The sequence below is a fragment of the Bubalus bubalis genome, chromosome 10, assembly GCF_019923935.1.
Source record: "Bubalus bubalis isolate 160015118507 breed Murrah chromosome 10, NDDB_SH_1, whole genome shotgun sequence".
Lineage (NCBI taxonomy): Eukaryota > Metazoa > Chordata > Mammalia > Artiodactyla > Bovidae > Bubalus > Bubalus bubalis.
In genome coordinates, this window is record NC_059166.1 from 7,461,069 (window position 1) to 7,488,447 (window position 27,379).

A 27,379-nucleotide genomic window follows, 5' to 3' on the forward strand; every position below is an offset into this window, starting at 1 on the left:
CATCTTTCAGCCCAGGTTCTTAATGCTCTCCGCCTGCGGCCACACGAGCAGGCACTCAGAGGAATGGTTTACTAAAGCTCATGACTCACGAATCGATGGGGTGTTGCTGGCACGCCATTGCCCTATTCTCCGTTGTTCAGAGATTACATCTAACTCTATAAATACCCCAGTCTTAAGCCTAACCTTTACATCACTGGTCCCCAACCTTTTTGGCACCAGGAACTGGTTACGTGGAAGACATTTTTCCAACGACCAGTGGTGGGTGAGGGGGGGCAAGGGAACGGTGACCAGTGGTGGGTGGGGGTGGGCGAGGGAAGGGTGACCAGTGGTGGGTGGGGGTGGGGGAGAGAATGGTGGCTTCAGGATAATTCAAGCACAGTGTACTTACTGTGCACTTTGTTCTTGCTGCTGTTCAGTCACAAAGTCATGTCTGACTCTTTGAGACCCCATGAGCTGCAGCATGCCAGGCTTCCCTGTCCTTCATTATCACTCAGAGTTCTCTCTCAAACTCATGTCCATCAAGCCAGTGATGCCATCCAACCATCTCATCCTCTGTCGTCCCCTTCTTCTCCCACCTTCAATCTTTCCCAGCATCAGGGTCTTTTCCAATGAGTCAGCTCTTTGCATTGGGTGGCCAAAGCATTGGAGTTTCAGCTTCAACATCAGTCCTTCCAATGAATATTCAGGACTGATTTCTTTTAGGAAATCCTTTAGGACTGGTTGGGTCTCCTTGCAGTCCAAGGGACTCTCAAGAGTCTTCTCCAGCACCACAATTAGAAAGCATCAATTCTTCAGCACTCAGCCTTCTCTATGGTCCAAGGCACTTTATATCTAATCTAATGCCACCTCTGGTCTATCAGGAGGTACCAGTCCACCGCCCGGAAGTTGGCGATCCCTGTTTTAAATGACGTGGCAGTTTTCATGCTAAAGTGTCCTTAGGTATCCCTCCAAAGCAAATGATTTTGAAGGCATTCATCCCATGAGACTTTGGCATGAATAAGTCATGGTTTTCACGGGATGGTTACATGCTTTCTGTTCGCCTAAGTAACAGTAGTTGCTCTTTAGGCCGTTTGGGCTGCAAGGAACAGAAGCCATCTCTAATCAATTCAGTGTCATCAGGACACAAGAGACCTACACCTGGACCCTGCCGCGGAAGGCAGGTCTTCGAGCTGACACACGGCTTCTCCCAACGCTGCCTTCTCCTGCCCTCCCTTAGCTCGGGCCTCCCAGCCAGCATCCTCTGAGCTGGGGTATGAAGGTGTGGGTGGGGTTTCCACCAGGTTTTCTTTCTTTCTCTTTTTTTGAGATGTATTTGCTGTGGATCGGTTTTAAAGTCTTTATTGAATTTGTTACAGTATTGCTTCTGTTCTATGTTTTGGTTTTTTAGCCACAAGGCACGAGGGACCCCTGCTCCCCAAGCAGGGGTTGAACCTGCACCCCCTGCACTGCCTTAACCGCTGGATGGCCAGGGACGATCTAGGTTCTGTTTCTTGATATGAGTCCTAATCAGGCTAGGTTCCCTCTATGCAGATGCATCGAACTAAACTCTTAGGATCCTGTGCAGTGCAATTATTTGTCTTCCAATAAACAATTTTGCATAAAGAACTCTGTATACTGCTGCTGCTTAGTCACTTCAGTCGTGTCTGACTCTGTCCGACCCCCTCCAGTCATACTGCTAGGAGGCCTGGAGGACCAGGCTCGGGGCCTCAGGGAACAAAGTATGCGGCAGAACAGGTTGGCCCAGGCCACTGCGAACAGAGCTGCACCACTAGGCAGCAGACCCCACGGCTTGCCGGCCCCTTCCACCAGTCCCTGAGCTGCCCCCTGACTCCCCCAGCACAATGCTGCTCCGTGAAGCTTCCCCGCCACCTTGCCTCCTGGTCCTCAGGCTGGTGTGGGTGCAATTGACGAGTGCAGTAGAGGACACGGTCATGGGGCCAGTGTCTGCCATTTTCAGCTTCTGTAGTGAGAAGCCACGTACGTGTGTGCTGAGTCACTTCAGTCGTGTCTGACTTGTGCGACTCCAGGGACTGTAGCCCGCCAGGCTCCTCTGTCCATGGGATTCTCCAGGCAAGGATACTGGAGTGGGTTGCCATTTCCTCCTCCAGGGGATCTTCCCATGCCAGGGATGGAACTCACATCTCTTCTGTCTCCTGCATTGGCAGGCAAGTTCTTTACCACTAGTGCCGCCTGGGAAGCCACACAGAGACTCAAAAAGCCACAGGAGTCAGACACTGGGTGGCTAACAACACGTTATTACATCTATCGTGTGTCTTCTACCACATCTGCGAGGGACTCCATCTGGGGGCACACCCTAATTCAAACAACTCCAGGAAAATTGGTCCTGGTGACAGGTACATGGGGTACCCAGGTGATGCTAGTCGTAAAGAACCTGCCTGCCAATGCAGGAGACTTAAGAGATGTGGGTTCAATCCCTGGGTTGGGAAGATCCCCTGGAGGCGGGCACAGCCTCCACTTTAGTATTCTTGCCTGGGGAATCCGATCATGGACAGAGGAGCTTGGTGGGCTACAGTCCATGGGGTCGCGCAGAGTCAGACACTATTGAAGTGATTCAGCAACAGATACATGGAATGACTTAAAAGATGTTTTAGGACATGCTTTGGTGCTAAAGGAGGTCAGATACAAGTCACCAGGCAGGGGGCTGAGAGCATGGAAGCAGGCGTGCCCTGAAATCAGGCTGCATGGCAAGATGAACACCTTTTACCAAATGTAACACTGCAAGGGAGAAATAAGTGTAAGAGACAACTTTTTGGCGGGGGGCAGGGCATGGAAGAGGTTGGAGGGGATTATGTTACTTTGAAAAAATTCATAGGTTTGTAATGTCTGTATTTTTCCAGCTTCCAGTCAATTTGAAATCGGGGCTGTTTGCTACAGAAAACAAACAAAAATTCTATGCAAGGGCCACTGTCATTATAAAATTCTGTTATTATTTGCACATATCTTGCATTTGAATGAAAAGGTTACTAACTTATCTGCTTCTGAATGAATTTCAGTTTTTTTTTTTTTACTTGAAACTATGCTTTTATTGAAGTATGCAAGCCAGGTTCAATCAAATCATATCAAAAATATTCTATCTGGATTTTCTCGGCAATGTATCTGAGTGACAGGAGCAAGCCTTTTAAGCCTGAGCTGCACAGCTCTGCAGAGCCTGACCAAGGAACAGGGGCCGGGGGCCTGAGGATAGAAGGGTCGGAAATGGGAAATGGGGAACAAAGCTACAGTCATGAAGATTCTAACCTATAAATCTGGAGGCCAAGGAAATATTATAGGAGCTAAATATTAATAGGAACTAAAACTGCAGCCAAAAGAAGGGGCTAAAAATTAAGCTCCAGTAAGGACCAAGCAACCACAGGCTAAGCCCCAAACCTAGTGGATGTGCATGGAAACTTCTTTCTCCTCTGGGCTTCACAAGCATTCCTGGTGGCTTGACTGTGATGCCGGGTGAAACAGATACCCGACACTGGGGTTAAAAACGTGACTTTTACTCTCAACCCCTAACCTCCAGCCATCGTGGTTAACTCTACAGATAACAGGAGGCATCCTCTGGGCGCAACAGAATTAAGCATGAATTCTTACTTACTAGTTGGCATCCTAGACATGAGCCAATTCTTAGGAAAGACTGAAAAGAAGGTTAATACAGGCTTCTGGCCATTTTCCAGTCCTGAAGTTGTAAAATCAACACAGCTGAACGTGAAAACAAGAGCTCCCATTCTTTTACACGCTACCATCTCTGGGCACTAACCTTTGATATTTCAGACTTGGCTGGAAATTAGTTAATTGTGAGGCCTACTCACATTACTTGGAACAAGAACGTGTTTTGGAAATAATGTCTGAAAATACCTTTAGGGCAGCACATGGAATCGTCAGGTTATTAAGATGTGTTTATCATGTATTTAATGAGTGGCAGTTTGACGTGAATCTGACCCTGTGTTATTCTCACTCCAGCAAAACAGACTCCTAGTATTCAATCATGATAATGGAGGGAGATGGTGGTGGCTGAATGGGTATTTGGAAACTATCACCTAAGTTAAAGGGCATGTTTAAGCTTAAGCTTTAATATGTGTCCCAATAAAAGTTTGAATCTGGATTGTTAGAAGAAAACAGCATCTCTGGGTGCAAACAAAGATTTAATATACATGTATGATTGGCTATCGGCCTCCCAGGAGGCTCAGTGGTAAAGATTCAGCCTGCCAGTGCAGGAGACGTGGGTTCGATTCCTCAGTTGAGAAGATCCCTCGGAGGAAGAAATGACAACCTACCCTAGCATTCTTGCCTGGAAAATCCCATGGACAGAGGAGCCTGGTGGGCTACAGCCCATGGGGTCGCCAACAGTCGGACACAACTGAGCGACTAAGCACACACACACGTGAGCTGGCTATCACACTCAAGCGGGGCTATCATGTGTGTGACTGGCTGTCACACGCATGATCAGCTCCTCCGACTTAGCATTCGAAATGGGCTCTGAACACAAATAAGGCCGGGATAATGGGTAATACAGAAGCCAGCTTTGTATTGCCCAGTGAAAGCATTAGTCGTTCAGCCACTCTTTTCGACCCTATGGACTGTAGCCCGCCAGGCTCCTCTGTCCATGGGGGTGTCCAGGCAAGAATACTGGAGTGGGTTGCGATTTCCTTCTCCAGGGGATCTTCCCAACCCAGGGATCAAACCCGGGTCTCCTGCATTGAAGGCAGACCCTTTACCATCTGAGCCGCCGGGGAAGCCCTCTATATTGCCAATGGGATTTTCAGAGGGAAGTGACAGGTATCCCTTCCGGACAAGGCAGAGATGGGATGTGGCCTGTTTGTTACAGCACAGCCGATTGTGTCCTCACTGATACAGAAATCACATGGAAGCAGGTTGTAAGACCAAGTGAAGCCCACACTGTCTAACAGGTTGTTTACTAATTATGTGGCCTTGTTCTACAGGTGTTCAGTGAGAGGCTGAATTTGGAACATATAGTAGAAATTCTTACCTGGGTGAGTAGATTTGGTTACTTCAAGGGGAAGAAAGACAGGTTAGGGCCTTACCTTTAACAGTACCTAAACATAAATGACTTTAAAACTTAGAAATCTTGAGTTGTAAATTACATACATATATTGCTTTCGGATAGCAAAGAATTTTCTCAGTTTAATGCTTAAATTTATAAATCATATAATGCCATTATAAAACAGAAACAGCTGGGAAAAATATTCACCCCATCATGACAAAATATCAATATCCTTACTGCATGAGTGGCTTCACCAAGTATCTAAGAAAAATGTATGTTTCTAACAGATATACCGACAAGTGCTCGGCCACTCAGTCATGCCTGACTCTCTGGGACCCACAGACTGTAGCCTGCCAGGTTCTTCTGCCCATGGAATTTTCCAGGCAAGAATACTGGAGTGGGTTGTCATTGCCAACTCCAAGGGCTCTTCCTGACCCAGGGATTGAACCCATGTCTCTTGCATCTCCAGCATTGGCAGGTATATTCTTTGCCACCTGGAAGGCACGTTGACAAGAGATAGGAACAAAAGATACACAAAGCCATAAAAAGCTTACAAAAAACAGTTGCAAACATCTTTGATAAGCCATTTTTACTTTCTGGTCAAAAAAAAAAAAGAAAAAAAACCCTGAAACAACTGTTATACAATGTTGGGGAAGCCACAGCAAAACAAGCACTCCTCTTTCACAAAGCTGGTAAAAGCATACCTTGATCAAGTCTTTCTGGATGGACAGTCATAACACATACTCACTCATACAATATTCACTTTTGATCCTGTAATTCCAGTTCTAGGAATTTATATTGAAGACACAAAAATGTACACCATGATGTGCATACAAACATTATTTATGAAACTGAAAAATTGATACAAACAACTATCAGTCAGAGAATAGTCAGTTACAGGATATCCATGACATGAAATACTATGGGGTCATTAAATCCATGCATGGAAATTATATTTGATGACATAGAAAATGCTTCATGAAGTAACGTCAAGTTAAGAAGTTGTATACTGTACAGAAGTGTATTTTGTGTGTGTGTGTGTGTGGTGGTGTGCTCAGTTGCATCCAACTCTTTGCGACCCCATGGACTGTAGCCCGCCGGGCTCCTCTGTTCGTGGGATTTTCCAGACAAGGATACTGGAGTGGGTTGCCATGCCCTCCTCCAGGGGATCTTCTCGATCCAGGGATGGAACTGGTGTATCCTGTGTCTCCTGCATTGGCAGGCGGAGTCTTTACCACCATGCCACCTGGGAAGCCACATTTTGCATGTATGTGTGTGTATGTATATACATGTGTGTATACACATGGCATCACCCGACAGAGGGGATCTCACCCTCTACTTTATTCCCTGGCTTCCTGGACCGAATCTCTTTCCTCTCCCCTCCCCGTGGATCACCCCTTCCCAGCCCCCTTTGCTGGCTCCTTGGCATCCCCTAGCTGGCAAATGTTGGAGTGCTACAGGTCTGCCCTCAGATGCATCTTTGTTTACACCCACTTTCCAGATCACTCCATCCACTTGCATGGGTTTAAACAGCATCTCTGCACTGATATAGTATCCAAATACATGTCTCCACATCTGTGCGCCTATCAGACTCACGCCTGTCAACATGTCCATAAGAGCATCTTCGCTTGGCTATCTGACAAACTTCACATGCCCAAAGCGGAACCCTTGATTTCAACAGCATCCTTAAAGAAAAGTTAGACACAACGAAACCAGTGAAAGCTTGCTCTACATGTAATCTCTTCTTTTTGGGGAAACAGCAACCCTATTCTTCTAGTCGTTTGAGCCAAAAGATTGGCATTCACTGTTAACACCGCTGTTTTCCTCAACCCCCACTTCCAAGCTTTAAGCAAAATCTCCCAGTTCTGCCTGCAAGATAATATCCATCATCGAACTACTTCTCAACGCCTCCACTGCTACCACTCTGGTGCCAGTACCTCGAAGCTGGATCTATCGCAAGATCATCTCTGCTGGGCTCCCCTTGGGTCCTTCCAACTCCACACAAGATTACTCCTCTCCTCAAAACCCTCAGCTCTTCCCATCTCGCTTGGAGGGAGATCCAAGTCCCACAATGGCCTGGACCGCCGGCCAGGGTCTGGACCCTGCCCACGCTCTCCGACCATGCCTCCCATACTCTCCCGCCTGCTCAGCACGCTCCAGCTGCTCCAGCCTCCTTGTCAGGCCTCCAACAGCCACACACGGTCCTGCCCCAGGGGCTCGGTCCTGTCTGTTCCCTCATTGCAACACTCTGGTATCTTCGAGGCTTGCTCCAGTCTGCCCAAATGCAGCCTTCCCAGTGAGGTTTACCTGGCTTCCTGATATCTAATAGCAACACCTTATGCCTCTTACCCTGCTTCGAGTTTCTGGGCAGCAAAAATCTCTCCCTGTCATACTGCGTATTCACTTGCCATCTGTTTACTGTCTTCTTTCCTCCCCCAGAGTGTATGATCCATGAGGTCAGAGACACTGTGTTCCCGGTGCCTGAAACAGTGCCTGGCATATAAGAGGAGCAGTCCAATATTCCTTGCATACATTTTAAAAAGCTTTCAAGTGGTAAAAAGAACCCTTACTTTAAAAAAAAGAAAGGTTATTACAAATCAATGTAAAACAAATGGGTTTCTTATCCTTGCTTGAAAGTGAAAGTGAAGTTGCTCGGTCATGTACGACTCTTCGCGACCCCACGGACTGTAGCCTACCAGGCTCCTCAGTCCATGGAATTTTTCAGGCAAGAGTACTGCAGTGGGTTGCCATTTCCTTCTCCAGGGGACCTTTCAGACCCAGGGATCGAACCTGGGTCTCCAGCATTGCAGGAGATGCTTTACCCTCTGAGCCACCAGGGAAGCCCCATCCTTGCTTAAAAACCGAGCAAAAGTTTTGCTGTTCAGTCACTCGGTCGTGTCTGACTCTTTGCAACCCCGTGGACTGCAGCCTGCCAGGCTTCCCTGTCCTTCGCTGTCTCCCGGAGTTTGCTCAAACTCACATCCATTGAGTCAGTGATGCCATCCAGCTATCTCATCCTCAGTGGCCCTCTTCTCCAGTCTTCTGTCTTTCCCAGCATCAGCAAGAGCAATACATCTTCCCCTTTCAAGTTAAATGTCCAACAGTGAAATGTTCCCAGGAAGTCACAGTGAACAGAGCTGTGGAAAACACGTCCAAGGTTCCTGACAGAGTTAAATGCGTGCATGCACGAGGAATGGAGCTACTGTCTGTTGAATGTCTCAAAAGTTCAAGGAATTTGCCTTCAAAGTTTTGTTTTGGACAAAGAAGCCTCTGAGCTCACATTCTTTTCTGTGGGGGATAATGATGCTTTGCAAGAAGGGAAACTCATGTAGATGCAGCAATCAATGCAGGGCTTCTTGGGGACAGAGAGACATTGGCGGCAAAAGAGAGCCTGAGCACACAGGGAGCTGCTGTGGGGAAAGGCAGGCACATACTGAGCCCGCCGAGGATAAGGACATTGTCTCACTTAACCTATTTCTTATCCTGATGGTCAACCCTCGGAACCGTCAGACCTCAGGACAGTGGCGACGCCACGCAGCCCCAGGCAGCAGGTAACACCTGAGCTGACTTCTCTTTAATCATAAAACTATACCGTCGGAAAGATCACCTGGAGAAGGAAATGGCAACCCACTCCAGTCTTCTCGCCTGGGCAATCCCATGGATAGAGGAGCCTGGTGGGCTACTGTCCGTGGGGTTGCAAGAGTCAGACACGACTGAAGGGCTAACTATACTATCAAAAAGGCTGGACGACATTGAAAGGCTTAATGGCAAGTATACTTAAGAGTCTGGGCTTTCTGTCTTCCTGAGGGTTTCTTTTTCCTCCTGCTTAATAAAGTATTTAATGTATTGTTATACTATTTTTTTCCTTCTGGTTTGTCCTATAAGATGTCTCCCTTTCTTGTAAAACATCAGTCAGGCAGGACCCCAGTGAACAGACCTGTCCCTGTTCCTAACTATACCCAGGGAGAAATGATACACAGGAAGGGAGTAAACTCCTTGTCTAATGACACAAATCTGACCAAGGTCAGGACTGGGACTAGAAGCCAGGTTTACTGGTGTGACATCTCCAGTTCTTCATCCAGTAATTTCAGCAGGGCTGTCATTCAAAACATAGCAACAACAAAATCCACATAGAAAACTAACTGAAAATGTATGGCTGACTCCTAATTATGATCTGAACACTACACTCATCCCCTTTATACATATTTATCGCTGCCTATTATGTGCCAGGCAAACTGCTGACATGAGAATGAATAATGAGGAAGGCAAACACAGTCCTTGTTCCAAGGAGCTTACGGTTGAGTGAGGAAGACAGAAAATTAAACATGCAATTAAAACCAAGTCCAATGGTGTTCCTGTAAGGCAAGCACGGGGCACAGCAGGAGCGAGAGAGTGACTGATACAGTGTGTGCAGACAAAAGAACACAATATTGTAAATCAGCTATACTTCAATAAAAATTGGACAAAACGATTTAGATAGCACATGTGGGGTCAACAGTCAGGTGATGGGAGGTACCCAGACTTCGGGGGTCATCAGTGAAGACAGATGTCAAACTATTATGCTGTACTCCTGAAACGTACATGACAGAAACGTGTATGTGTGAGAGAAGGAAAGAGAGAGGGGCGTGTATGTGTGTGTGTGTGTAAGGGCAGCAGGTGAAGGAAAAACCTTACTCCAAGCACTTACTCCAAGCAGACACTGCTTTCCCCTCTGACTGCCGTGTCTCCATCCTTCCCGTCTCCTGAGCTAAGACACGGCCCGTCACCCTTGACCTCTCCGGCTCCTTCACCTCTCATACCCAATCACGCATCCCTTTCCGGCCCTCTGATGCTTATGATCCTCGAGGCTGCCTCCCCTCTCCATTCCTAACACCCTCTTGTCCACCTCACCCCAACTCCTGGCGGAGTCTCACAGCGCTTCTGCCTGGATTCAGCCTTGCCCTCTTCAGTTCTCTTTCTCTGCCGATTGACCTGCCTAAAAAGCAACTCTGACCATGTGAGTCCTCTGCTGAAAACCCGTGAAAGCCCGTGGCTCCCCATGGGCTAAGTGAAATTGAAAGTCAATCAGTCGTGTCCGACTCTTTGCGACCCCATGGACTATCCAGTCCGTGGAATTCTCCAGGCCAGAATACTAGAGTGGGTAGCCTTTCCCTTCTCCAGGGGGTCTTCCCAACCCAGGGATCAAACCCAGGTCTCCCACATTGCAGGTGGATTCTTTCCCAGCTGAGCCACAAGGGAAGCCCCCATGGACAAAGGGTAAAGTTCAAGTTCACCAACAGGACCCCAAAGCCTCCATGAGTTGGCCCAGCCTGCATTTCCAATGACTTCCCTAGCCTCTGCAGTCCATGCAAAAGTGAAAGTGAAGTCACTCAGTCGTGTCTGACTCTTTGTGACCCCATGGACTATAGCTTACCAGGCTCCTCTGTCCATGGGGTTTTCCTGGCAAGAATACTGGAGTGGGTTGCCATTTTCTTCTCCAAAAGATCTTCCCCACCCAGGGATCGAACCCGGGTCTCCTGCATTGCAGGCAGATGCTTTACCATCTGAGCCACCAGGGGAGTCACAGTCCACGGGGTCACGAAGAGTCAGACACGACCGAGCAACTGGAGGGCCCTTGCCTCTGCCTCTCCCCCACTGTACACGCCCACAGCTCTTGCTTCCTGGGAGTGCAGCAGGCTCTCTAAGGCATCTTGTCCTGCAGGTGTCTCTGTGACTATCAGCCCACCGCACGCCCTTCCCCCTTGCTGAGGCGCCTCTCCTCTGACTGCCTTCAGGCATTCTCTCATAGGAAACCTTCCCCAGTGCTCCTCTGCACACCCCTTGAGTGACCGAAGCTTCTCCTAGTGCACATGGTCCCCTGAGTGTGCGCCCTCCCAGGCTAAGCGGCTTCAGTCGTGTCTGACTGCACGCGACCCTATAGATTGCATCCTGCCAGGCTCCTCTGTCCATGGGATTCTCCAGGCAAGAATACTGGAGTGGGTTGCCATGCCCTCCTCCAGGGGATCTTCTCAACCCGTATCTCTTACCTCTCCTGCAATGGCAGGTGGGTTCTTTATGACTAGTGCCACCTGGGAAGACCCACAGGACCTCGGGCACCTCCTAAAAGTTACATACATGCTCCATGTTAAATTATAAGCATTTGTCTATGGCTCCGTTCCCCTTCCCAGCAGGTGACAAGCATTGCTTCACTCATCTTTGCAAGCTTAGCGCCTTGCACAGTCCTAATCCATAACAAGACGTCAATGCATGCTTGTTTAATGAAAGAGCAGTCATTGCAGAACTTACACTGGGTAATTCTCAACCCAGCAATTGAAAGTGGCATTATTACATGTGGAAATAAAATACCGGGGTTCTGCTTTCCCACCAAAGTGGACTCCCCAAAAAGAATAATTGAGCTGAGCTTCCTGAAAATTACTGGTTTGGGTTTTGACCGATAACACTAATACCTAAATGTCCCTGTATTTTCAAAATACAATGGCCCGCACTGTTTGGTTCCTAAAGCAATATAAAATCATTACATCTTCTGGTGACTTATTTTAAGTGTTACAAAATACCACAGCACTAGTCCTGAGTCATAGGACTAGTTTGTTTCTAGAATAGTATGGGGTAAACGCACTGGGAGGAGACCAGCACCTGGGCAGGGTTCTGCGGATGGCATGGCCTGGTGAGCTCACCATTCAAAATAGCAGATTACCACAATGGCACGCATTTACCTTCAAATACCTCTGCTCCTTTCTCCTGAAAGATTGGCCTATCTTCAAAATTAGTCACTATTTTGCAAACACGGATGGGAGATTTAAGGAGGTATTTGAAGGAGAGAAGCCTCAGGAGTGTTGGGATAGAAAAGAGAGGTGAGCCAGATTTTATCAACGATTGCCACCTATGGATAACCTACCTGCCTGCAGGCAAGCTCAGCTGTGCCTGACTCTCTGCGACCCCATGGACTGTAGCCCGACAGGCTCCTCTTGTCCATGGAACTTTCCATTCAAGAAAACTGGAGTGGGTGGCCGTTTGCTCCTCCAGGGGATCTTCCAACCCAGGGAGCAAACACCCTGTCTCTTGCATCTCCTGCACCGGCTGGCACATTCTTTACCACTGGCGTCACCTATGAATGAAAATGGACTGGACTTCTCTAATTGCTTATAATCCTAACTCTGAACTTTAAATTACAAACTACTGTGACAAAGTTTGTGGAGTCTGTCTTTCCTTTTCTTTTTTTTTTTGAGGGTGGGGAAAGGAAAGCAAGCATTTTGTCATGAAAACCACCAACCAGCCCATCCCTACAAATGCAAACATATATCCCACTTCTCTTAATATAGCACACGGGCTTTAGTTTTAGCACAGAGAGTGTTGGGAGGATTTTCTTTCCGAGTTGTGTTTATTTATAATATGGGTGTGGAGTAAAATATCAGATCACAACAGGTTATATACTTCCATGCAAGCCTTTCATTTCTGCCCAGAGCTATTTCTACATTCCTTCTTAACCTCAAATGTAAAAAGTATATCTTGCCAAATTGTGATAAATTGTTACCTGCATGGCAAAGAACTTGCTAACTAGAAGTAGCTCCAGTCTTCCCAAAGTACATCCTTTATGTAACAAAGTGAATCTACTTTTTGTACATGTGCAACCTTGAAAAAAATAAAAGAGAGGGGGCTCAGCAAAATAGCTGGATTATTCCCCCAAAGGCTTGAACATACGTTTAGAGACATTTTAAAATGAAATTTTGCTCTTAAAAAAAAATGAAATGGTATAGTTTAATGCAGAAGTCATCTAAAAATAGGCGTTTCGTAAAAAAGCTTTCTGCCCATAACACTAGGGCTGTGTGCTTGTGTGTACGTGCCCGTGTGCTGTACTGCATGGGCAAAAAATGGTAACTTAGGCGCTCAGAGTCGGACACGACTGAGCGACTTCACTTTTCACTTTCATGCATTGGAGAAGGAAATGGCAACCCACTCCAGTGTTCTTGCCTGGAGAATCCCAGGGACGGGGGAGCCTGGTGGGCTGCCGTCTATGGGGTCACACAGAGTTGGACATGACTGAAGGGACTTAGCAGCAGCAGGCTCAAAAAAAATTTTTTTTTTGTTTTTAATTTAAAAAAAGGCCTTTGGTAAAGTTCTTCCACAAAACCTAAAATCTTAATGTTTGTTGAAATGCTTTCCAGAACTTATATACACAGTAAAATAATCATTTTGTTTCATAAATGTGAAACTTCAGAAAGTATGCAAAATGTAATCAAAATGAATCTGACCTTTTATATCCAGAATAAAAGCATTTAAAAATATTTTGTGAAACCGTAATATGTATTTTCTTGCACTTACTGACTGTCTTGTGCTTTGGACCTAACTGTGATTTCTGCGTTTTCCCTTGCTGTTTTCTTCCCACCTTCCTAGAGTCTTTCTTTGTGGCGGGATGGTCCTTTTGTTTTAAGGACAGGAGGTAACACCGAGGTAAACGTGTGTGTTGTCATAATAGTGTGAAGTGAGTGAGTAAAGAGGCATTTCCAGTGGAATTTTAACCATCATGAACTTATTTCTTAGTTACTTTGGCCTACATTATTAAATAACAAACATAAGTATTTCATGTGATTTTGTTAGTATATTTCTTACAAACAAAATACACAAATGACTAAAGGGCAAAAGATGGAGGGGTTATGGATATACCACTGTAGGCACCATTGCCATGTGACTGGAGACTCTACTTGCCTCACAGAAAGAATAGACTGTGATGACCCATAATGTGCCTCCCCCGTTTACTTAGTCCTGTATCTGTGAATCAACTTCCTTCCTGAAATAATGGCGAGAATTTCATCACCAGAAGCAACTGTAAATGTATCTCTTAGATTTAACTCTTCACTTTCGCAATCTGGAAAACATAAATAAACTGCACGTATTTATCCTCAAACTATTAGGCAATAACTATTCAACCCATTAAGGTAAAAGACTGGGAATAATATGAAATTTTAACAGGTCTGGATTCCTAACAAGTAAGAAGGTAAATAAAACTTTGAGGTAGTTTCAACACGTGACATTGAACCCTCTTACTGACTAGAAAAAAAAATTGGTGATGGAAGCCAATTGGTTTCTACCCAATACTCTGTAATGACCTCTATGGGAAATGAATCTAAAAAAGAGGAGATATATGTATAACTGATAGACTTAGCGGTATAGCAGGAACTAACACAACATTGTAAATCACTTATCCTACGATAAAAATTAAAAACGAAACAAAAAAGAAGTGGTTTCATTAAGACATGAACGAAAATTATAATTTCCTGTTATCTGATCTATGGGCTTTTCTGGTAGCTCAGATGGTAAAGAATCTGCCTGCAATGCGGGAGACCTGGATTTGATCCCTGAGTTGGAATATCCCCTGGAGGAGGGCATGGCAACCCATTTCAGTATTCTTGCCTGGAGAATCCCTATGGACAGAGGAGCCTGGCGGGCTACAGTAAATGGGGTCAATAACATTTGTGTATTAGAAATACTGACACACTTTGTTGCCTTCCCCGTAGATACTGATCAGTATGTTGATCCAGGTATAAGAAATCTTTCACCTACTTTGTAGGTTTCACAAAGTAAGACACGGTTTGAATACAGACCAGTCCAATAAAATTCTTCCTTCCCTTTGGGAAATGTATTTCTGAGACATCTGATAGTACATATAATTTTAATAATTGCTCATATGCATACTTAAGGTCACAGAAAGTTCTGATATTCAAAACATACTGATAGTTATATTGACCCAAACAGGCAAAGTGGTCAATAGCAAATAGTTCATGGCAGGAATGCCTCAAATCTCTCTAATCGGGAGCACAGAAGCAGTTCCCCAGTGGCAGTTTTTATGCAACAAAGAGAATTAACTGTCTTCAATTCTCTTACCCAAATGGGGTAGAAGGCCAACTCATTGTCAAATACATTTTAAAAAGCCATTTTTATTTATGAGCAAAACCTTCCCTTTAATAACACAGGGGGAAAATGTGTCAAAATAGAGGTATTAAAACAAAAATCTACAAAGAAACAGGAGTGAGCACACACTGGGAGAAAATCTTGACAATATTACCATCAAAAAGTCACGTGGAGGAGTGGTCTAGTGAAGATAAAAGCAGCACGAACGATGCCTCAGTAAGCAGTCCCCGTGGGCAGCATCACGGGTGTGATGATAAAAGAAGGAAAGAACAAGCATTCGAGGGCGTCAGGGGAGCAGAACAAGGCAATCACTCATAAACGGCTTCAAAGAAAGCGAACGGGAGACTTTCTAAAGAAACAGGAAGCGGAAAAACAAGCTATTACCATTTGTTACCCCTTCTAATTCTAATGAAAATGTCTTTCTGTAGACATTTCATTAAAAAAAAAAAAAGTCTTTTTCTGTAGAGAAGAGGTGTATCCGAAGCAGAGCTGGAAGATGAGAAGGAAGCGGAGGAAATAAATTATGACTGGGGAAAAAGACTTAGTAAAGATGGGGTGGCCTCTGACTTGACTCCTCACAAAGCCTCTTTTAAATGGCTGGGGGCAACGTGATGCTAATTAGTACAACACGACAGATAATTAGAGATATATCAGATTCCAAAACCAAACTAGCACAAAGGGAGACAAAAGTTAGGGTCAATACCACCCAGCAAACTGACCGTATCTTAGGTGGATGTCCTTTCTCAATATCAAGAGCCGATTATAAAGCAATCAGGGGCTTTCCTGGTGGTCCAGTGGTTAGGAAGCTGCCTTGCAATGCAGGGGACACATGTTCAATCCACGGTCGGGGAAGATCCTACGTGCTGCGGACCAGCCAAGCCCGGGCACCACAACTGCTGAAGCTCCTAAGCTCCAGAGCCCGGGCACCACCAGGAAGAGCAGCCCCCGCGGGCTGCAACTCGAGAAAGCCCGAGCACAGCAGTCAAGACCCAGCACAGCCAGAGATAAAGCAATAATGTACCTTTAAAAACCTAACATATTTAAAAAATAAGGAAAGTTGGTGAATCGCTTCAGCATTGGCTCAGTCTGTTCTTTTCTACATAGCTCACATTTCTCGAATAACATAACATGATGAACTTAACCACACTAACTCAGTGACACAGTGGAGAATGTGGAGAGCTAGATTCAGGGCAGCTTGCACACAGGACAGTTGAGCTACTAGTTTAAAATGAATGGGCTTTTAACAACCATTTGCAGAATTAATAGAAACGGCCTCTTGATTAAGGGATGCTCTTGATTAAGGATTCGCTCAGTCGTGTCCGACTCTTTGCGACCCTGTGGACTGTAGCCCACCAGGCTCCTCTGTCCATGGGATTCTCCAGGCAAGAGTACTGGAGTGGGTTGCCATTTCCTTCTCCAAGGATTCGTAATAATGAACCAGGGCTTTGTCTTCCTTCCTTGGACCATACCTGGAGACATGGTAGGGTCTTCTCTAAGATGTCCCATTTTCTTGGGTTGCTGAGGGACCTGGGAAGTCCTGAAGCACCAGGAGATGCTGGATCTGGGAACAGGGGCGCTGGCTGCAGAAATCTGGAGGACTGTCATCTAGAGGAGTGGGGGAGTGCTGACCAGGCCAGCGTAAGTGATTGTCATTGAAATCCCTTGTTGATCACCTTGAAATCACTTGTTGATCAGTAGGGCGCTGCGACTGATTAAATGCCCACTTTTCTAAATCCAGTTTTGTATACTTGTTTCTGGGCTTCCCCGGTGGCTCAGTGGTAAAGAATCTACTTATCAATGAAGGAGAAATGAGTTCGATCCCTGGGTCAGGAAAATTCCGTTGAGAAGGAAATGGCAACCCACGCCAGTATCCTTGCCTGGGAAATCCCATGGATAGAGGAGCCTGGCGGGCTACAGTCCACAGGGTCGCAGAAGAGCTGGAGACGACTTAGTGACTAAACAACATACTTGTTTCTACTTTTGTAAGAAAGATGAACAACAACTACCAGTAATCTATTCAAAAGAGAAATCTCCAAGGTCTGACCTTCTGGGAATTCAGCTCCAGTCTTCACCATTTATCAGCACTTAAGTTGAGAATCTCTGATAAGGACAACTTAATGCTTGACCAGCAGTATAAATTGTTACTTTCAGTCTTTTGTTTATATGTAACCACAAAAAGCACACAATGTTTTTGTTCTTGTGGCTTATTTCATAGATCTATATAATCCACTTTTTTAAATTGAAAGATGTCTCAGTGATGGGCAGAAAAAAGAAACTCAGTACAATGTGTAATACAACTTTTTCTTATAAAGCTATCCATACACACACACATACATACATATATATGTCATATGGGTCAAATTACTAAATGGGATAGAATTTTTAGAAATTGGATATTTTTTCTGATTAATAAGCACATTAGCTAGTTTTAGACTATTAATTTTACTGTACTTATATCAATTTGAAAGTGAAAGTAAAAGGGTTATTCACTCAAGTCATGCCCAGCTCTTTGCAACACCATGGACTGTAGTCCACCACACTCCTCTGTCCATGGAATTCTCCAGGCACGAATACTGGCATGGGTTACCATTTCCTTCTCCAGGGGATTATCTCACCTGTAGTTCTACATAACATGAAGCATACAGAACATGTGAATACTCATAGCTAAGGGCATATAAATGCCCTTTTAACCTGCAATCCATATACCCTATGGTAAGCTACTTCTTGCCATTTAAATCAGAGTTAATAACAAAAATGTTTTGTGTGGCTTTCAAAATAGATGGGGAAAAAATAGAAACTGTGGCAGATTTTATTTTCTTGGGCTCCAAAATCACTGCAGATGGCGACCGCAGTCATGAAATTAAAAGCTCCTTGCTCCTTGGAAGTTATGGCAAAGCTATGGCAAACCTCCTAGACAGCATATTAAAAAGCAAAGATATTGCTTTGCTGACAAAGGTCCGTCTAGTCAAAGCTATGAGCCCTGGTGGCTCAGAGGGTAAAGCACCTGCCTGAAACGCAGGAGATCCAGGTTCGATCCCTGGGTCAGGAAGATCCTCTGGAGAAGGAAGTGGCAGCCCACTCCAGTACTGTATGTTGGATGTGAGAGTTGGACCATAAAGAAGGCTGAGCGCCGAAGAATTGATGCTTTCAAAATGTGGTGCTAGAGAAGACTCTCGAGAGTCCCTTAGACAGCAAGGAGAGCAAACCAGTTCATCCTAAAGGAAACCAACTCTGAATATTCATTGGAAGGACCGATGCTAAAGCTGAAGCTCCAATACTTTGGCCACCTGATGCAAAAAGCCAACTCACTGGAAAACATCCTGATGCTGGGAAAGATTGAGGGCAGGAGGAGAAGGGGGCAGCAGAGGATGAGATGGTTGGATGGCATCATTGACTCAACGGACATTAGTTTGAGCAAACTCGGGAAGACAGTGAAGGACAGGGAAGCCTGGCATGCTGCAGTCCACAGAGTCGCAAAGAGTTGGACACGATTGAGGGACAGCAATATATCTTTCTAGGAACACAGGTACAGCATAAAACAGGTAAAATTTGTAGCAGGAAGATGACATGCCCACAGTGGGCATGTTATGGCAGAACTGATTATATTGGTTTTTCCTGGCTGTAAAATGTCTCTGCACGGAAATACAGGTATTGGAGCTCTTTTCCCATCTCTTCCCACCCAGCCCGCCACAGTCTCTTCACAAGCCCTCAGCAAAGGGGAGACGTAGGGGGCTGCCCTCCTCCGAAATATGGCCTACTCTGGCCAGTTTCGAAACTGGACTTCAGGGTCTGGAGCACCAGGGCCAAGCATCAGCGCTCCTGGAAAGGGAAAAACCCACTCACTGAAAATTCCATTCCTCCGCGTTCACAGATTGTCAACCCAGCCACCCGGTTGTGTTCCGACGCTGAGCCAGCTGCTGGGCCGAGGTACCTGACCTGCTCCGCACCTCCACCCCCGGGAGGGCGGGCCACGCGCCGGCAGACCCGAGCCCAGCTTGGAGGAGGAGGGGTCCCCTACCTTGGCTCCGCGCATCCTTCCCCGGGGCGGGTCCCGGCTCCCGCCGCGCGGGCACTGGCCGCGAGGCCGCCGCCGCTGCCCCGTGACTTTGCCGGAATGCAGGCAGCTGCCGACTTGGCCAGCATCTCCAGTTTTCCTATCAGAGGCATAAATCGTCCACAGCAATTGGCCAGGCGCCCGCACCAGCTCCCATCCCCGCCTTGGAATCCTCTCCCTTGCAGCCCGAGCCTGCAGCCTGAGAAGGGAATGAGCTGGGCTGGTGGAGCCACTGAGCAGAAAACCTGCGACAGGTTTGGTGGACCTGGCGACCCCCACCTAGGGGCGCGGGCGGCAGCCCCCACGGCTGAAAAGGCCGGGGTCTGCCGTCCCCTACCGGCCGCTGTCGGTCGGAGTCCGCTTCTGTTTGGCTCCGAAGTGTTTTCCGGCCGAGTAGAGCGCTTCAAAGGCCCGGCTGAGAAGAAAGGTTGTTTGCGATTCTGTGGCTTGGAGTAAAGTCTGAACTGCGTCAGAGCTATTGCCCCCGAGGTGCTGGGATGGCCCAAGGGGAGGCCGTTTAGGCTGGGATCGCCCAAGGGGAGGCAGTTTCGGTGTTTCTGGAAACTCCAAGCTCTTGCAGAAGCCCACGTTCCACATTTAAGCGTGTAACATAATCTGTTTTTATCTCCTATGGCTTGCCCGTCTCTCCAGATAAGCAAGACTCTGCAGAACCGGGCTCAAAAAGGAGCTTTGAGAAGAAGAAAGACTTCGATGCCCTGAGTCCTTGCCTGCCCTAGTGTTGATTGCAACAAAAGCTCACCCCCTTAAAGGCCTTTATGGATCAATAATGAAGAGAGACCAGAAAAAGAAGCTTTCATTCAATTTCCTTTATTGGAGCACCAACACACCCTCTGCTGGTTTGGGCACACACAAGGGAAAGGCAATGTGCAGTGCGTGTCCTGGAGTTTACCCTCTGCGTGGCGATGTTCATTCTAAAAACAGAAAGCAAACAGAACTCTGCACAATTAAGCAGCAAGCTCAGCACAAGAAACTGAAATGTGCAAACCCAGGCAGATGGCCTCTGGGCAGCACCACAGAGATAAGCAGCAGCCCCCACCCCGCCCCAACCCCAACCCCACCAGGTCCAGGCAACACATTTCTGCTCTTTCTACCAGCGCTTGGCTTGGCCTCAGTGCTGGGACTTCCAGGGTGATCACAGTTCCACAAAAGCAATAGGTGCTCAGTAAATGCTCATTCTGAGCGTTGGAGTGAATGACTGTGGCAGTGATGCTAAGCTGGAGGGCTGAAGGGCTTGGCCCTGGCATTCGATGCCCCATCCAGCCTCACCAGTTGTGTGACCCTGGGTCAGTTAACTGAACCTCTCCGTCTGTGTCAGTCAAATGTGAACGATAACACATTCCTCTTAGGGTCAGGAGGGGGAGTAAATGAAATAATCCATGTCCAGTGCTAGGGGCTCCCCCAGGGGGCTCAGTGGTAAAGAATCTGCCTGCCAATGCAAGAGATGCTGGTTCGATCCCTGGGCTGGGAAGCTCCCCTGGTGAAGGAAATGGCAACCCGCTCCAGTATCCTTGCCTGGGAAATCCCACGGACAGAGGAGCCTGGTGGGCTACAGTGCAAGGGGTTGCAAAGAATTTGACACAGTGAGCGACTGAGCATGCACAGGGCCTCCCATGCAACCACTTCTCAATCCAGTGTCGCTAATACCATTGTTGCTTCCACTGCTGTTGCTTCTTCCAGAAGAAGTCTGCAAGGCAGTGGTTAAAAGCAGTCACTTGGGACCCAGATACTTAGGATTCTTTCCGTTGGCATAACTTTGGGCAGGTGAGTTTCAATGTCCTGACCTGTAAGACGGTGATAATAATAATAAAGGAAAAGCTGCTAATCATAGCACCATTTACTGTACTTCATCCACCGTGGTGTTTGTGCTCAGCAGAGAGCAGACAAGTCTACAGTAAATGGTAGTTGGAAGTAAAAAGTTGCTCCTAAGGTCATAATGTCTGTCTCTTATTTCACTTGTCCACTCCTTTGCTCATCAGCAGATCAGTTCTTAGTGAACTGCCCGCCCATGTCTGAACCCGGTGCTTCCTTCCCAAGAAGGTGTGACTGACGGCAGCCCTTGGTTTCAGACAGAGCGGGGGTCTCCTGCAATGTCTGATGTGCAGTAATTTCCACAGAAGGGCCCCCAGGACTTTTCATGAGATTACTGCTAAGTTTGGCCTGGGCAGGTGGAAAGGTGTCTTGAGGATCCAAATGCAATAACCCTGTAGCTCCCATAGTTATTTAGATGATAGGACTTGGTTTTGTAAAGTAGGTCAAATAAAGCTGAACGATGTTTGCAGTAATCCCTCACTCCACGGGCGACAGGGGAGGACTCTGGAAGGAACCGGGGTACAGAACCCCGCAGGGGGCTTGCAGTGACATATAGGGTAGCCATCCCTTGCCCACGGAGCCTTTCCGAGCTATCAACTGTCCTTTAGTTGCTAAGTCATCTTCGACTCTTTTGCGACCCCACGGACAGTAGCTTGATAGCCTCCTCTGTCCATGAGATTTCCCAGGCAAGAATACTGGAGTGGGTTGAAGAAGCCATTTCCTTCTGCAGGGAGTGTTCTGGACCCAGGGATCAAACCCTCATCTCCCGCTTGGCAGGTGGATTTTTTGCTATCGAGTCCCCAGGGAAGCCCACGCAAATAGGTTCATTTAAAAAAAGAAAGAAAGAAAAAACTGATCACTGGAGAGTTCACAGTGTGCTTTGTGTCATCTTCTCAGAATGGAATGCCACCAGCCCCACGGGGCTCATGAGGGAGCCGTCCCGCGTGGTCATTACCTGCGTCTTCACCACCCTCACACTGAGGACATAATTCACGCATTTCCAGGCAAAGTTCATATACTTGTCTCCCATCTTCTGCCTAAACTCTCCAGACATCAAACAAACAACTTCTTTATGATACTTGAACCCAAAATCAATATATCCATCCCACTCATTGAACTAGGAGGCTTCCCCGATGGTTTCCACTGAAATAAGAGTCCACCGAGTCTTAACCTAGCAGATTTCTTTTTCTCTCGCTAATGTGATACATGGATTTGAAAGGCATCAAGCTAGAATAAAGTCCTGGGAAGTATTCCAAATCTTACAGCTCATACATAAAAGTAATTTCATGGTGGCCTCCCTAAATTTTACAACAATCCTTAAAAGCTGTCTTTCATTACCAATAATAAGTTATGAACTTGAAAGTTTTTAAATCTACCGACAAAAAAATGCTCGAGAAAGAATGAATGACTTTTCTATTCTCTCATAAAATGTGATGTTACAAAACCATTGTTAAATGGAGATTCAGTCAAAGAACACTCATGTTGGGGCAAAAGCATTACAGAGGTGGGTCAGGAATTTGTTGAATAAAATGTGCTATTTTCCTGTGTGCTGTGCTCAGTCACCCAGTCATGTCCAGCTCTTTGCGACCCCATGGACTGTAGCGCACCAGGCTCCTCTGTGGAATTCTTCAGGCAGGAATCCTGGAGTGGGTTGCCATTTCCTCCTCCAGGGGGTCTTCCTGACCCAGGGATTGAACCTGTGTCCTCTGCACCTCCTGGATTGGCAGGCAGATTATCAGTGTGCCACCTGGGGTCTGTATATATTTAGTGAGAGTGGTGGGCAGAGTGGATTTTGTCTGGAGCCCTGGCCATTGAGATTTGGCTGCGTAGGGTGTTGTGACCCACATGTTCTTACTGCTGGGACATACAAGCACATCTCACTTGAATTCTCAGAAGCATCTGTGACTGCTGACCACTCCCACCGTCAACAAAGTCTCACTCTCCTTGGTTTCTCAGCACCCCACCGTTACTGCTCTCCAGCTGACTGTTCATCCCCTCAAAAGACCTCCCTTGGGCACTCCCTTGCACCGTACACAAACATAAACTCAAAATGGCTTAACGACTTACACGTAAGACCCGACACCATAAAGCTCCTAGAAGAGAACACGGGCCAAACTTTCTCTGACATGTCACAGCAATGTTTTCTTAGGTCAGTCTCCCAGGGCAAAGGAAGCAAAAGCAAAAGTAAACAAATGGGATCTAATTAAACTTTACAGCTTTTGCACAGCAAAGTAAACCATAAACAAAATGAAGATAACCTACAGATGGGGAGAAAATACTTGCAATTTCCAAAACATACAAGCAGCTCGTACAATTCAATACCAACAAGAGCAAAAAAGAGAAACAAAAAAACGAACGACCCAATCAAAAAATGGGCAGAAGACCTAAACAGACATTTTCTCCAAAGAAGACAGACAGGTGGCCAATAAGCATATGAAAAGATGCTCAACATCACTAATTGCTAGAGAAATATAGGTCAAAACCACAAAAAGGAACCACCTTACAAGGGTCAAAATAGCCATTCTTAAAAAAATCTACAAACAATAAATGCTGGAGAGGGTGTGGAGAAAAGGGAACCCTACTACACTGTGCTGCTGCTGCTGCTGCTAAGTCACTTCAGTCGTGTCTGACTCTGTGCGACCCCATAGACGGAAGCCCACCAGGCTCCCCAGTCCCTGGGATTCTCCAGGCAAGAACACTGGAGTGGGTTGCCATTTCCTTCTCCAATGCAGGAAAGTGAAGAGTGAAAGTGAAGTTGCTCAATCGAGTCCAACTCTCAGCGACCCCATGGACTGCAGCCTACCAGGCTCCTCCATCCATGGGATTTTCCAGGCAAAAGTACTGGAGTGGGGTGCCATTGCCTTCTCCCACTACACTGTTGAGGAGATGTAAATTCTCCAGCCACAATGGAGAAGAGTGTTTTATTCCTTACAAATAAAATTTTTAAAAGTTTTTCCTTAAAAAAATAGGAATAAAATTGCTATATGACCCAGCAATCCCACTACTGCGCATATACTGGGATAAAACTCTAATTCAAAAAGATACTTGCACCTCTATGTTCATAGCAGCACTGTTTACAATAGCCGGGATATGGAAGCAACCCAGATGTCTATCAACAGCTGAATGGATAACGAAGATGTGGAAAATACCTTGTTCCATCCCAGGTCCTCTTTTCTTCTCCCGGGGTGACCTAATCCACTTCCCTTGTTTCAGTGTTATATACTCGATTCTGTATCTCCAGCCCACACCGCTTCCCTGGGCAAACATTTCCTGCAAAAAGGCAGGTAGTAAATATTTTATAGGCCTCTGGCCAACATACAGCTTCAGTCGCATCTACTCATTGTCATACACATGCAGCTGGTGGACAGTAGTAAATGAACAGGCTGGGCTGTGCACCCGTAAAATTTTATTTACAAAACCAGGAGGCTGCCCCATGGCCTACGGTTTGCCAAAGCCTGCTCTAGACCAAATATCCAATTGCCTTCTGGGCAACTGCAACAGGGGACTTTCCAAGCAAGCCCATCTCATTCTTCGCTGGGTTCCTTCTCAATGAAGACATCCCTCTCTACCAAGATAGACACCCTGGCACCAGCCTTGATTTCAGCCCCCAGATCCAATCAGTCACAAAACCTTGTCAGTTCTACTTTCTAACCACCTCCCTGATCCCATGCCCTTTTTGTTTCGCCTTGCCCATGCCCTGTCTGCTTTCGGACTTTGCTAGTCTGTCACCTCCTTCCTTTCTGGGCTTCCCTTGAGACTCAGCTGGTAAAGAATCCGCCCGCATTGCCGCAGACCTGGGTTGGATTCCTGGGTCGGGAAGATCCCCTGGAGAAAGGAAAGGCTACCGACTCCAGTATTCTGGCCTGGAGAATTCCATGGACTGTAAAGTCTGTCAGGTGGCAAAGAGTCAGACACAACTGTGCGACTTTCCGTTTCAGTTTCCTTCCTTCTCTGCTGACCACACTTGAGGCAGGACGATGAGGACACTCCTCCAATTTAAGACCCTTCAAGGGTCCCTGTCGTTCTTGCTGGGGTGTAGATGCGATTCAGGCTCATCTCCGTCATTTCTGATTTCCAGCCTGAAGGGCTTTGCATCTCTTGGATGGGACCCTTGCCTCTGCGACTTTGCCCGTTCATTTTCTCTGCTCAAAACAGGCTTCTCCTGTTTCTCACCCCTCCCACTCATCCTCTAGAGTCGGGGTCGCTTCCCCGGGAAGCAGGGTCTCGCTCCTCCCGCCGAGCGTCCTTCCTGCTGCGGGCCGGCCTCGCAGTCCCGGCCGCGGACGCGCACCGCCCCCTCCCGGTCAGGTGGGGAATCGCGGGGGGCCGGGAGGGTTTCCCCGTGTGTCTGGCGCTCCGCACCGCGCCGGCCGCCCTGCAGACCCTGCAGCGGCGAGGACTGAAGGCCGCGGCCCAGATCAGGGCTCACTTTCCTCGAAACTCTGAGCCCCACTTCCTACCCGCCGCCTCCCAGCTCCACGTGTCCCTCAGGGACCTTTCGGGGCGCCTCTACCGCAGGGTGGGTCCGGCGAGGATGCGCAGATGAGGGAGGGGTGGTTTCTTGGGGTCCAGGCGAGCTGCTGGGGCCTCTGTTGGTGGGTGGTTCACCTGCATGCAGAGATGATAGTCTCCCTGAGCACCCGGGAGGCCCGAGCTGGCCTGAGCGCCGACGGCTCTGGATTGCAGGGCGACGTGTGTGTGACGGCTGTTGAGCCAGAGGCATCAGTGAGGCTTGAATAACGTCTGGGCTGGAGGCGGGGCGCGTGGAGGCAGGGAGAGGGCCTGTCATCTCGGTCACCCTTCTTGTGAACCCACAGAAATCAGTCAAAGGTGGGGTTAGGCTCCCCAGTTTAGAAATATAAGTTGAGATTCTCCCCTGGGCAAGTTTCTGTACTTTGGGAGTTCTCTAATATTATGGAAGTATTTACATCATCCTGGGTCCTCTTAAGTATATATCCAAATATGTACGGACGTGTTCAAATATGTACATATATATACAGATACATACACACATGTCCAAATATATACACACATACCCAAATATGTACAGATATGCTCAAATACATAACACATATCCAAATGTGTACTGTTGCTGCTGCTGCTAAGTCGCTTCAGTCGTGTCCGACTCTGTGCGACCCCATAGACGGCAGCCCACCAGGCTCCCCCATCCCTGGGATTCTCCAGGCAAGAACACTGGAGTGGGTTGCCATTTCCTTCTCCAATGTATGAAAGTGAAAAGTGAAAGTGAAGTCGCTCAGTCGTGTCTGACCCTCAGCGACCCCATGGACCGCAGCCTTCCAGGCTCCTCCATCCATGGGATTTTCCAGGCAAGAGTACTGGAGTGGGGTGCCATTGCCTTCTCGGCCAAATATGTACACACATGTCCAAATATATACACACATATCCAAATATGTACACACATATCCAAATATGAGAGATTTCCCAGATGGCTCAGAGGGTAAAGAATCTGCTCGCAATGCAGAAGGCTCAGGAGACACAGGTTCAATTCCTGGGTTGGGAAGATCCCCTGGAGAAGGAGGTACCAATTCTCTCCAGCACTCCTTGTCTGAAAAATCCCATGGACAGGGGAGCCTGGGGGCTACGGTCTATGCAGTCGCAAAGAGTTGGACATGACTGAGTGACTAAGTACATGATATCCAAATATATACACACATATCCGAATAATGTACTATGTCCAAATGTATACACATATACCAAATACAAACACATATATCTAAACATACAGATGTATCTCTAAGTATACTGAACTATATACATATATTTAAATATATAAAATATAGACATAAACGTTTTTATCTTTTACTTTGAAATAATTATAAACACACAAGAAGTTACAAAAATATTACTGAGAGATCCAGCATAAACATCCCCCAGCCGCCCAGTCTCCCCCAGAGGTAACATCTTCTTAACTCTAGTTTATTATCTATACCAGGAATTGCCTGGTTTTGATAGTCCACAGAAGTTGCTCAGATTTCCCCAGCTTTTATGCACCCTCATTTTTTTTTTCTTAAAAGACTTTAATGTTTTTGGCGTGTCTTATCTCTTCACATGCTGTGAAAAGGGACTTTTGTTGTAATTACCTTAGTGAATGATGAGTTTTAGAGATGGAGAGGATGACCTGTTTTCTCTCTGCTTGCTTTGATTTTTGGGTGCCTCTCCTGCTGACTCAGAGTGGGTTGGTTAATTATCTGGGAGTTACTATCTTCTCTGTTGATATTTTTCGCAAGCACATAACAAGTCTACTGAGGAGATGTCCAGTGAAGACACTTAAAAAAAAACAAAACAGATAAACATGTTGGTTTCTGTACAATCAATTAAGAAATACCACCTTGCTGACCGCTGAATTTGTCACTCAGGTCTTGCTTAGAAAGTGCTCCTGGGCAGGTTACATTTTAACTCCCGTGCTCGCTGAGCAGTCCTGCTATCTCTTCACCAAGGCTCAGGGCTGATAAGCATCTAATTTCATGGTCCCAGAGACTGAGAAACAAAAGCCAGCAAACAGGAGGAAAAGGTCGAATAAAGAAAGGACCCCCACCTTCAGATGAATGATAACATGATTC

General features: G+C 46.8%; 2 protein-coding genes across 15 annotated transcripts in view; both read right to left on the bottom strand.

Moving 5' to 3' along the window:
* MAP3K4 (mitogen-activated protein kinase kinase kinase 4) overlaps nucleotides 1-19,608 on the bottom strand; it is a 145,821-nt gene extending 126,213 nt beyond the window's left edge. For 2 of the 5 annotated variants that reach the window (XM_006043066.4, XM_006043067.4), the window contains exon 1: nucleotides 18,933-19,128. In XM_006043066.4, coding sequence (XP_006043128.3) covers nucleotides 18,933-19,081 — 149 coding nt within the window. In that variant the 5' untranslated portion in view covers nucleotides 19,082-19,128. Of the gene's footprint in view, nucleotides 1-18,932; nucleotides 19,133-19,305 lie in introns of those variants that run through there. The other 3 variants (XM_044924020.2, XM_006043065.4, XM_006043068.4) reach the window with 3 other exon arrangements.
* Nucleotides 19,609-19,780: 172 nt separating this feature from the next.
* On the bottom strand, nucleotides 19,781-27,172 carry LOC112587324. 10 transcript variants are annotated; one of them, XM_025294310.3, is made up of 5 exons: nucleotides 25,294-25,995; nucleotides 23,948-24,068; nucleotides 22,866-22,942; nucleotides 21,754-21,835; nucleotides 19,781-19,900 (listed from the first exon to the last, which is right to left on the bottom strand). In XM_025294310.3, the coding sequence occupies exons 1-5, from the start codon at nucleotides 25,585-25,587 to the stop codon at nucleotides 19,896-19,898; spliced, it is 579 nt and encodes a 192-aa protein (XP_025150095.2). In that variant the 5' UTR covers nucleotides 25,588-25,995; the 3' UTR covers nucleotides 19,781-19,895. The 10 variants fall into 10 exon arrangements, 3 of the variants coding, with proteins under 3 accessions (XP_025150095.2, XP_025150094.2, XP_025150096.2); XR_006542247.2 differs by lacking the exon at nucleotides 25,294-25,995 and adding an exon at nucleotides 26,900-27,172 and having other exon boundaries at nucleotides 22,866-22,953; XM_025294309.3 differs by lacking the exon at nucleotides 21,754-21,835 and having other exon boundaries at nucleotides 25,294-25,994.
* Between the last annotated feature and the right edge of the window lie 207 nt (nucleotides 27,173-27,379).

Excerpts from the sequence above, each read along its gene's own strand:
- LOC112587324 (XM_025294309.3), bottom strand. The coding sequence starts at position 25,587 with ATGACAGGCCCTCTCCCTGCCTCCACGCGCCCCGCCTCCAGCCCAGAC. Across the intron at positions 22,943-23,947 it reads AGGACCTGGGATGGAACAAG|AAAACATTGCTGTGACATGT; the intron begins GTATTTTCCACA and ends GACTGACCTAAG. Across the intron at positions 19,901-22,865 it reads TATGGTGTCGGGTCTTACGT|AATGAACATCGCCACGCAGA; the intron begins GTAAGTCGTTAA and ends TTCTGTTTTTAG.